This window comes from Convolutriloba macropyga, chromosome 6, assembly GCF_964194025.1.
Source record: "Convolutriloba macropyga chromosome 6, txConMacr16.3, whole genome shotgun sequence".
Classification (NCBI taxonomy): domain Eukaryota; kingdom Metazoa; phylum Xenacoelomorpha; order Acoela; family Convolutidae; genus Convolutriloba; species Convolutriloba macropyga.
Window position 1 is genome coordinate 54,380,733 of NC_134473.1, and position 12,213 is coordinate 54,392,945.

General features: G+C 33.1%; 1 protein-coding gene across 1 annotated transcript in view; it reads left to right on the top strand.

Moving 5' to 3' along the window:
• Positions 1-12,213, top strand: part of LOC142341769 (uncharacterized) — a 96,401-nt gene that overhangs the window by 14,081 nt on the left and 70,107 nt on the right. Inside the window, exon 2 of the mRNA XM_075392989.1 lies at positions 8,822-9,539. Coding sequence (XP_075249104.1) covers positions 8,922-9,539 — 618 coding nt within the window. The 5' untranslated portion in view covers positions 8,822-8,921. The remainder of the gene's footprint in view (positions 1-8,821; positions 9,540-12,213) is intronic.

Here is a 12,213-nt window from a genome sequence, read left to right on the forward strand (position 1 = left end):
TTTTGCGAATGTAGGATCAAATGCTTTGTTACTGTCGTAGTTTGATTTGTGCTGGACAAATATTGATGTTCAAGTATTTAGTTGATTGAATGCTTTTGATTGTAATTGAAGTTTTGTCCGGCTATGTTGTCTTAGTTCGTCAAACAAAAATTGTTTATCGTTACAAAAATCGCTATTGTTAATATACTCACTTGAAGTTCTGATTAAGAAACAAGAGTATGTCCAACTACAAGATTACATCAAATTAGTTTGCGTTTAAAAAATGTTTTTTTTTGTCCTTTTTTGATCCCAATCAGGGTAGTAAGAACCATTGGCTGATCTTTTCCGGCAATCTAATTGAACCAATATTTGAATACTTTTAAGCAAAGAAAATAGCAGAGATACTATTAAGGTGTACTTCTTTGTTTGAACTGAAAACATCTGCCCTGAGTTTAGGAATTTTACGAACTTCATTATCGCTTCAATGATATCTTCCTCTTTTTAATTGGAAAACTTAGTTTTTGAGACTTCGTATCTTCACATAGAAAACAATGTTCAAACAACTTTTTTAGTAATCTTTCTATTTTAAAAAGGGGCTTTCTTGTCTGTTTTCTTTTGTTATTAATTGAAGAATCTATTGGAAAATGGAGCAAAGAAATTGAGTGAATTTTAGAGTTTCCCTGAGCTTTCGCATATTTTTTAAGGAAATTCTGAACCCAGCTATTTTAAAATCCTCACATCCCAACAAAAATGAAATAAAAACCTTTTATTTCATTATTCTACTCTACAAGGGCTTTCGAATGATAAATCTTTCAGAATTAAAACTGCTTTTGATAAAACTCCAGACGTTAATTTGTCAATGAATGTTAACGAAGGTGGGCGAGAATATGTTTCTCTAACAACGTGCACACTTGAAAACAGAATTGTAATTGTAATGAAAATTACTTAATCAATTCTAAATTGATCGTCATAGCCGGTGATTTTTTGAGGCTCACCCTATTTTTTTGCCTGATCACTTAGTCGGCTCAATCATGTTTCTGTTTTTTTTTGTTTTTCAGACACTTATGAATCTTTTTAGCGAATTGCTTTCATGGTTAGTATTTTTAAAATCGATGACATTTTTTGCTTTCAAAAATTATTAGCTAATTTTTTGGGTGCCTCTTTCATTTTTTTTTGTCTTATAGCTTAGTCTCGTTAATTAAAATATCCGTCGGTTGCTAATGAGACTTCAATAAAGGTTTAAAATTTTGATTTCACAGCGACTGTTTTCTTTGACTTTGACACAATTGGTTTTCAAAAAATTTTAGCAAATTTCTCAGTTTTTGACCCTTTTTCGCATTGTTGTTGATTTCCTTAAGATTGTTGTTTTGTGTAAACATTTTAAGTACGCGTAAATGTGAATGTTTCTTATAAAGTGTTTCTACACTCTGTTTTTTGGATAAGAGGTTTTTATATTTGGTGTCAATTTGCTTTTTATTTGGGTTTTTGTTTGTTTTTGCGCATGTAGGATAATATGCTTTGTTACTGTCGTAGTTTGATTTGTGCTGGACAAATATTGATGTTCAGGTATTTAGTTGATTGAATGTTTTTGATTGTAATTGAAGTTTTGTCCTGCTATTTTCTCTTAGTTTGTCAAACAAAAATTGTTTATCGTTACAAAAATCGTTATTGATACTATACTCACTTGAAGTTCTGATTAAGAAACAAGAGTATGTCCAACTACAAGATTACATCAAATTAGTTTGCGTTTTAAAAATGTTTTTTTTTGTCCTTTTTCGATCCCAATCAGGGTAGTAAGAACCATTGGCAGATGTTTTCCGGCAATCTAATTGAACCAATATTTCAATACTTTTAAGCAAAGAAAATAGCAGAGATATTATTAAGGTGTACTTCTTTGTTTGAACTGAAAACATCTGCTCTGAGTTAAGGAATTTTACGATCTTCATTATCGCTTCAGTGACGTCTTCCTCTTTTTAATTGGAAAACCTGGTTTTTGAGACTTCGTATCTTCACATTGAAAACAATGTTCAAACAACTTTTTTAGTAATCTTTCTATTATAAAAAGGGGCTTTCTTATCTGTTTTTTTGTTATTAATTGAAGAATCTTTTGGGAAACGGATCAATGAAATTGAGTGAATTTTAGGGTTTCCCTGAACTTTCACCTGTTTTTAAGGGAAACCCTGACCCCAGCTCTTTTAAAATCCTCACATCCCTACAAAAATGAGATAAAAACCTTTTTTGTAAAATTTCTACTCTACAAGGGCTTTCGAATGATAAATCTTTCAGAATAAGAACTGCTATCGATAAAACTCCAGACGTGAATCTGTCAATAAATGTTAACGAAGGTGGGCGAGTATATGTTTCTCTTGCTTTGTTACGGTCGTAGTTTGATTTGTACTGGACAAATATTGACGTTCAGGTATTTAGTTGATTGAATGCTTTTGATTGTAATAGGATTAAATGCTTTTGATTGTAATTGAAGTTTTGTCCGGCTATGTTGTCTTAGTTCGTCAAACAAAAATTGTTTATCGTTACAAAGATCGTTATTGTTACTATACTCACTTGAAGTTCTGATTATGAAACCGAGTATGTCCTACTACAAGATTACATCAAATTAGTTTGCGTTTTAAAAGGTTATTATTTTTCTGTCCTTTTTCGATCCCAATCAGGGTAGTGAGAACCATTGGCAGATGTTTTCCGGCAATCTAATTGAACCAATATTTGAACACTTTTAAGCAAAGAAAATAGCAGAGATACTATTAAGGTGTACTTCTTTGTTTGAACTGAAAACATCTGCCCTGAGTTTAGGAATTTTACGAACTTCATTATCGCTTCAATGATATCTTCCTCTTTTTAATTGGAAAACCTAGTTTTTGAGACTTCGTATCTTCACATAGAAAACAATGTTCAAACAACTTTTTTAGTAATCTTTCTATTTTAAAAAGGGGCTTTCTTATCTGTTTTTTTTTGTTATTAATTGAAGAATCTATTGGAAAATGGACCAAAGAAATTGAGTGAATTTTAGGGTTTCCCTGAACTTTCACCTGTTTTTAAGGGAAACCCTGACCCCAGCTCTTTTAAAATCCTCACATCCCTACAAAAATGAGATAAAAACCTTTTTTGTAAAATTTCTACTCTACAAGGGCTTTCGAATGATAAATCTTTCAGAATAAGAACTGCTATCGATAAAACTCCAGACGTGAATCTGTCAATAAATGTTAACGAAGGTGGGCGAGTATATGTTTCTCTTGCTTTGCTACGGTCGTAGTTTGATTTGTGCTGGACAAATATTGACGTTCAGGTATTTAGTTGATTGAATGCTTTTGATTGTAATAGGATTAAATGCTTTTGATTGTAATTGAAGTTTTGTCCGGCTATGTTGTCTTAGTTCGTCAAACAAAAATTGTTTATCGTTACAAAGATCGTTATTGTTACTATACTCACTTGAAGTTCTGATTATGAAACCGAGTATGTCCTACTACAAGATTACATCAAATTAGTTTGCGTTTTAAAAATGTGATTATTTTTCTGTCCTTTTTCGATCCCAATCGGGGTAGTGAGAACCATTGGCAGATGTTTTCCGGCAATCTAATTGAACCAATATTTGAATACTTTTAAGCAAAGAAAATAGCAGAGATATTTTTAAGGTGTACTTCTTTGTTTGAACTGAAAACATATGCCCTGAGTTAAGGAATTTTACAAACTTCATTATCGCTTCAGTGACATCTTCCTCTTTTTAATTGGAAAACCTAGTTTTTGAGACTTCGTATCTTCACATTGAAAACAATGTTCAAACAACTTTTTCTAGTAATCTTTCTATTATAAAAAGGGGCTTTATCTGTTTTTTTGTTATTAATTGAAGAATCTTTTGGGAAACGATTATTTGTTACTTTTTGTTACTATACTCACTTGAAGTTCTGATTATGAAACCGAGTATGTCCTTTTACAAGATTACATCAAATTAGTTTGCGTTTTAAAAGTGTTATATTTTTCTGTCCTTTTTCGATCCCAATCAGGGTAGTGAGAACCATTGGCAGATGTTTTCCGGCAATCTAATTGAACCAATATTTGAATACTTTTAAGCAAAGAAAATAGCAGAGATATTATTAAGGTGTACTTCTTTGTTTGAACTGAAAACATCTGCCCTGAGTTAAGGAATTTTACGAACTTCATTATCGCTTCAGTGACATCTTCCTCTTTTTAATTGGAGAACCTAGTTTTTGAGACTTCGTATCTTCACATTGAAAACAATGTTCAAACAACTTTTTTTAGTAATCTTTCTATTATAAAAAGGGGCTTCCTTATCTGTTTTTTGTTATTAATTGAAGAATCTTTTGGGAAACGATTATTTGTTACTTTTTGTTACTATACTCACTTGAAGTTCTGATTATGAAACAGAGTATGTCCAACTACAAGATTACATCAAATTAGTTTGCGTTTTAAAAATGTTATATTTTTCTGTCCTTTTTCGATCCCAATCAGGGTAGTGAGAACCATTGGCAGATGTTTTCCGGCAATCTAATTGAACCAATATTTGAATACTTTTAAGCAAAGAAAATAGCAGAGATATTATTAAGGTGTACTTCTTTGTTTGAACTGAAAACATCTGCCCTGAGTTAAGGAATTTTACGAACTTCATTATCGCTTCAGTGACATCTTCCTCTTTTTAATTGGAAAACCTAGTTTTTGAGACTTCGTATCTTCACATTGAAAACAATGTTCAAACAACTTTTTCTAGTAATCTTTCTATTATAAAAAGGGGCTTCCTCATCTGTTTTTTGTTATTTATTGAAGAATCTTTTGGGAAACGATTATTTTGTTACTTTTTGTTACTATACTCACTTGAAGTTCTGATTATGAAACAGAGTATGTCCAACTACAAGATTACATCAAATTAGTTTGCGTTTTAAAAATGTTATATTTTTCTGTCCTTTTTCGATCCAATCAGGGTAGTAAGAACCATTGGCAGATGTTTTCCGGCAATCTAATTGAACCAATATTTGAATACTTTTAAGCAAAGAAAATAGAGATATTATTAAGGTGTACTTCTTTGTTTGAACTGAAAACATCTGCCCTGAGTTAAGGAATTTTGCGAACTTCATTATCCCTTCAGTGACATCTTCATCTTTTTAATTGGAAAACCTAGTTTTTGAAACTTTGTATCTTCACATTGAAAACAATGTTCAAACAACTTTTTTAGTAATCTTTCTATTATATAAAGGGGCTTTCTTATCTGTTTTTTTGTTATTAATGGAAGAATCTTTTGGGAAACGGATCAAAGAAATTGAGTGAATTTCAGGGTTTCCCTGAACTTTCACCTGTCTTTAAGGGAAACCCTGACCCCAGCTCTTTTAAAATCCTCACATCCCTACAAAAATGAGATAAAAACCTTTTTTGTAAAATTTCTACTCCACAAGGGCTTTCGAATGATAAATCTTTCAGAATAAGAACTGCTATCGATAAAACTCCAGGCGTGAATCTGTCAATAAATGTTAACGAAAGTGGGCGAGAATGTGGTTCTCTAACAACGTGCACACTTGAAAACAGAATTATAATTGTAAGGAAAATTACTGACTCAATTCTAAATCGATCGTCATAGCCGGTGATTTTTTGAGGCTTACCGTATTTTTTGCCTGATCACTTAGTCGGCTTAATCATGTTTCTGATTTTTTGTTTTTCAGACACGTATGAAGCTTTTTAGCGAATCGCATTCATGGTTAGTATTTTCCAAAACTTTGACACTATTTGCTTTCAAAAATTATTAGCTAATGTTTTAGTTCCCCCTTTTTGATCATATTTTGTCTAACTTAGTCGCGTTAATTAAAATATCCGTCGGTTGCTAATGAGACTTCAATAAAGGTTCAAAGTGTTTTTTTGCTGCTACTGTTTTCTTTGACTTTCACACAATTGGTTTTCAAAAATTTCTAGCAAATTTCTCAGTTTTTGCCCCTTTTTCGCATTGTTGTTGATTTCCTTAAGATTGTTGTTTTGTGTAAACATTTTAAGCACGCGAAATGTGAATGTTTCTTATAAAGTGTTTCTACACTCTATTTTTTGGATAAGAGGTTTTTATATTTGGTTTCAATTTGCTTTTTATTTTGGTTTTTTGTTTATTCTTGCGCATATAAGATCATATGCTTTGTTACTGTCGCAGTTTGATTTGTGCTGGACAAATATTGATGTTCTGGTCCTTAGTTGATTGCATGCTTTTGATTTTAGTTGAAGGTTTGTCCTGCTATGTTGTCTTAGTTCGTCGAACAAAAATTGTTTATCGTTACAAAGATCTTTATTGTTACTATACTTGAAGTTCTGATTAAGAAACAACAATATGTCCAACAGTAGAATCAAATTTTTCTGTCCTTTTTTGATCGCAATCAGGGTAGTGAGAACCATTGGCAGATAATTTTCGGCAGTCTAATTGAACCAATTTTTGCATACTTTTAAGCAAAAAAAGCGCATAAATTTTGAGGTGTACTTCTTTGTTTGAAATGAAAGATCTGCTCTGAGATAAGAGATTTATACGAACTTCATTATTGGTGACATTTTCCTCTTTTTATTAGGAAAACCTACAGTTTGAGAAACCTAGTATCTTCACAGCGAAAACAATTTTCAAACAACTTTTTTAGTAATCTTAATGGTAAAAAGGGGCTTTCGTATCCGTACTTTTTGTTAGAAATTTTAAATTCCTCACATCGCAACAAAAATGGAATAAAAGTTCTTCATGTAAATTTTCGAAGCTACAAAGTCTTTCGAATGATAAATCTTTCAAAAGAACTGCTTTCGATAAAACTAAAGACTTCAATATGTCAATAAATGTTAACGAAGGTGAGCGAGAATATGTTTCTCCCTGACAACGTACACGCGTGTAAACAGAATTTGAATTGTAAAGCAGATTACTGACTCATTTCTAAATTGATCGTTATAGGGGATGATTTGAGTCTGACCCTATTTTTTGCCTGATCACTTAGTCTGCTTAATCATGTTTCTGGTTTTTTTTTCATTTCAGGCACTTTTGAAGCTTTTTAACGAATTGCATTCATGGTTAGTATTTTTAAAATCGATGACATTTTTTGCTTTCAAAATTTTTTTAGCTAATTTTTTAGGTGCTCTTTCATTTTTTGTCTTGTAACTTAGTCTCATTAATTGGAATGGTCTTCGGTTGCGAATGAGACTTCAATAGAAGCATTAAATTTTAGATTTCATAGCTAATGTTTTCTATGACTTTGACACAATTTGTTTTCAAAAATTTTTAGCAATTTTGTTTTTGCCCCTTTTAGCATTGTATGCTGTTGATTTCCACAAAATTGTTGTTTTGTGTACTCATGTTAAGGACGCGAAATGTCAATATTTCTTAAAGTTTTTTTATAATGTATTTTTTGGATAAGAAATTTTTATATTTGGTTCCCAATTGCTTTTTTTGTTTTTTTTTGTATCTTGTGCTTTGTTGACTGTTGTATTTTGATTTTGCTGGACAAATGTTGGTTGCTAGGCCCTGCTATGTTTTTCGTACTTCGTCAAACAAAAATTTGTTTTACTTTACCTTAATTCTGCTTGTTCTACCTAGATTTGATCGGTTCTTGACCTTTGCTCTTATAAGTCTTATTTGCCATGTCTTATGCTAATTGTTATTGATATTTTAGTCCCTGGAAGTTTCGATAACAAAACAAGAGTATGTCGAACTACAAGATTACATCAAAATAGTTTGCGTTTTAAAAATTTTTTGTACAAAAATCATTTATTTCTGTCCTGTTTTGGTCCCAATGAGGTTAGCAGTAGCAATTGGCGGCTTTTTTCCGGCCATCTTATTGGACCAATATTTGCAAACTTTTAACCACAGAAAAGCGTAGAGATATTTTTAGCATGTACTTTTTTATTTGAGATGAAAAGGTCTGTCCTGAGATAGAGAGTTTTACGAACTTGATTATCGGTTCGGTGACCTTTTCCCCTTTTTAAAAGGAGAACCTACGGTTTTTGATACATAGTATCTTCACAGCGAAAACGAAATTCAAACTAACTTTTTTAAAATAATTTTTCTATGGTAAAAAGGGTTTTCATATGTTATTTTGTTCGAAATTGAAGAATCTTTTGGGAAATGGATCAGAGAATTTTACGGTTTTGCTCAAATTTCACCTAATTTTTTATGGAAACCCAGCTTTTTTAAAATCCCAATATATCAATAAAAATGAAATAAGAACCCTTTTTGTAAATAGTGTACTCCTAAAGGGATTTCGAATGAGGCCACTCATGATGTCTTTCTCCGATCATTTTTTAGACCTGTCAAAAATGACAGAACATAAGAAACCCAGGCTATCTTTTACATTCTCATCTCATTACATGAGGCTGGAACAAGGTATTTGTTTCGAAGTAGACACGTTCGCCAATTACGTATTGTTTTGAACTATCGTAGTTCGTGCAAGAAGTCAGTGATCGTGAAGGTTTTCATTTAAATCATTTGATCTTCGCTATAATGTGCAGCAGTTTGCTTGTGCGCCACTTAGCCTTTTTGGCGGGGGAGGGAAGTGAGACATATCTCTGGGTATTTGAATATAATTTTTCAAAAAGTGAGTTTAAAAAGCGCGTTTTTATTTAATTGATAAAAACGCATAAATTTACCCCCCTTTCTTTTCTGATAGACACCCAATATGGTAGGTCGGTCTCCGATGATTACTGATCTAGCTTTTAAGCTAAATTGTAATTGAACTTCTGATGGCGTGTTTCAGTTCATTGGCACCTCTGGTATAACGATGCATACCTTTAAGTTAACTAGATTGAAAGATTGTTCTCAAGTGATCATCATCCGGCGATGAGCAAAGGTTTGATGGTGGTTTTTAAATTGTTTCAGATGAAAGTTGGTACGGCGCTGTGTGCCAAGGCTACAATATTATTATAAATTCGACAAACTATTGTTCACTGTAATATTTAGTATATCGATTGTGTAAGAAATGCCTCGCATTAGGAATCAGACTCTAACATACACAAGAGATGCCTTCAGAGAAGATATATCCGCTCTTTTTGCATCAGTTCAACCTGGCCGAGATTCCTTCACCGTAACTGAGTTTAAACAGACATTCGAAGCGTTAACTAGCAAACAGTTCCCGAGCGCTGCAAGTCTGGGGTTTGAAAACGATCATGAGATGTTTAACCACGTCAGAGATATCTGCAGAATTGATGTCTCATCTGGTTACGTACGTGTCATTAAATGTTCGAATGGCGAAAAAGCACCTTTAGCGAGCCTAGCACCCGGAAGTCAGAGATCTAGACAGTCAACCATTAGTTTGTCATCAAGTGACGATGATGTCTTGCTCTTGAGTCCCTCTACCAACAATCCACAACTTGGAAATTCTAGCGTAGCTTCTTTTAATTTTCCCAATGGAAATCTAAATGCCTTGAATGGTGAAAATCAAGTTCAACAACAAAGAGGGTCCTATCAGAATATCCCGACTGCTTTTTTTGCCAATCAAAGTAGAGGAATGAGGTTTCCGAATAATGTGGACGTGCGAGCGACGCAGTTACATCAATTCCACGTATTGCCGAGGACAGTCCAACAAGAACAACAACAGGTATTGAAATTTTTCATGCACTTAGAAGCTGTTCTGATTGATGAAACATGAATATAAGCTATTCTGAAGGAAGGAACATAGACAGCAATAATGACGCTAAATGATCTTTTTGTTCTAACTCTAGTTTTGAGGATTAATCTTTAATCCATCGAAGAAATAAATGTAATATCAATGAAGTTCAATGAAAAACTCATTGTTCCACAAAGTCAAGTTTTGAAACTTCTGTTCACTTTAGAAGAAAATGGTTAATTTGTTGAAGTTGACGAAGAAATTATGTATAATAATAAAGTCAAGTGTTTTCTTGTCAAGTACCTCGGATCCAGACGTTAGTTCGCCAGGAACCCAAAAATAATGCACAATTTTATTGTAGCATCAAACCGCTGGTCTCATGATTTGTTATTAAGTTAGTGATTACTCAATCAATTTTTAGAAAATAGTGACGACAAAGGCGAGTTACTAACTCTGGCTGTGGCTGCTCTTTGTCTGTCTTTTCTGTTCGTTATCCATCTATCAATTTGACACCTGCCCCTTTTTGGTCGCTTGATTTGTTACGAATGATTTGAGTTTTTGGTAACAATCAAAGTTTACATTTTAGCCGTAAAAATATATGTCATGAGGTCAAAGAATAAGCGATGTCGATAACATTATCGGGGCCTACCTAATCTTCGGGGTGTGGTTGTGGAAAAGCATGTGCTAGCGCTTAACAGATGGTCGAGTTAGAAGACCTAAAGCCGTTTTGACATCGCAGGTCCCAGCAGTTTTGTCGGGGCCGGTGAACGTCCTTGTCACTCGTCCCATATTCGTCGTGGAGTCCACTTTTCCAATATCCAGACAATAGCTTTGACTTCCAAATTCGCTTCGGGCCTGTTTCAGTTCTTTCTGGTGTTCAACGTTCGCACGTACTCTCTCAAAAGCCTTTTCCAAATTTCTCCAAGTCGTTGTCGTACATGTGCCCAATTCTTCGTCTGAAGGGTAACATTCTCTTTGAAAATACAAGCTGGGGAGTTTTTGGTAGTAATCAAACTTTACAACACTCAAGCTGTAAAATATATGGTATGAGGTCAAATAACTATCGATCTCCATAACAAGTGACAACAAATGTGATTATCAAGTTTCAAATTGATGACGTTACATTACCCTCGTTTTGAAACTTACCTAACTTAAAAAAGCCTCTCTATTTCATGTTATCCACGGGAATTCTTGCTTCAGCTTTAGTTCATTCTCAATGCTCAGATCACAGAGAGGTTATGTTTGTTGATCTCACAGTTTTCCATTATTCATCGCTTTTCTTCTGATCCCATATAATTTATAACAATATGGCTCGAGCGAGTCTGTGTGTAGCTGAGTTTTCGAACACACTTCTCAATTTTGTGGAAGACTTCTTTCTTCTTTTGTGGAAGAGAACAAAAGTCTTATCCGATTCCATTGGAGCAATTTCGAGCACGATCTTCTTTATGAAGGAAAATTTAGCTGAAATTCTCAGAACTGTCAATTTGTCCTATTTTATTACCAGATTTAAAACATTCGCATTGATTGCTTTTTACTTGTAGAAAGTGCAATCGAAAAAAGGATTTTTGCGCACAATTGATGTTTAACAATAATTTTCAACCGCAAAAAGTAAAATTTCTGAAAAAGACCACACTAAAAACTATTTTTAAAATCATAAACTTTATTGTTATTAAACTAATTGAGGAATTTAAGTTTTTTCGAGCAAATTTGAGTAGTTTTCTCTAATGCAAAAGTGTATGCTGACATTTTCCGAATCTTGAAAATAATTTTTATAAATGTTAAGTGTATTCATTTTTAATTGCTCTCAATTGAACTTTTTGGTAATAATATTAATCCTGCGTTGTTTTTTTTGCAATTTTTCGCTCGATCGTTTTTTTTGTCTGACTTTTCGTTCACAAAACCGAGATTAACAGGTAAAGCCCCGAAGGTATTAGGTTCTTCAAGAGTCTTACAGCTCACCACTCTAATTGTGCAGTTTACCCAAACTGTTTAAGAGACATAAATTGTCACCCCACACCCTCAAATAATCTAAAGCTCGGCTCCCTCAGTCGCAGCTAGCTACTGAGGAAGCCAGCCGTCCGCCATTCGTACGAGAACAATTTGCCCCGTGTTAGTCGTTTGTTTAATTGTTAATGAAAAGAGCTGTTTGCGGAAATAATCATTAACGATAATTTAGAAAGCTTACAAAGATTACCTTAGAACTTCAAACATACAAACAAATCTTAGTCTGAAAAAGATCGTCATAGTTTGCTTGAGAATTCAAAAACTAAATATAATATGATGATTTTTTTCACTTCTCGTTTAAACGTTGAGTAAATTTTAAGTATCAAGTGCGGTAGTGTTTAATTGTTTTAAAGTTTTTCGTTTCAAATATTTTAAATCCGACCGATTGCTGACGATCTCAACAGAAGCAAATATCGCGGGATTTCAAATGTTGATGAATTTATCGTGAGTTTCCGTACAAATTTCTGTGAAGAAATGACGGAAAAATGAATTGAAGGATGAATTTTCTAATATAAAATTGTATCATGCTGTTGAGTACATATTATATGAGGTGCATCAGCTGAGTGGTGAATTGACAATCAATCGTTTTGTCAATTAAGAGTTAAGAACCAAATTTGTTTTATATGAATTTTATAAAATTGTTGAATAAAAACAATATTTC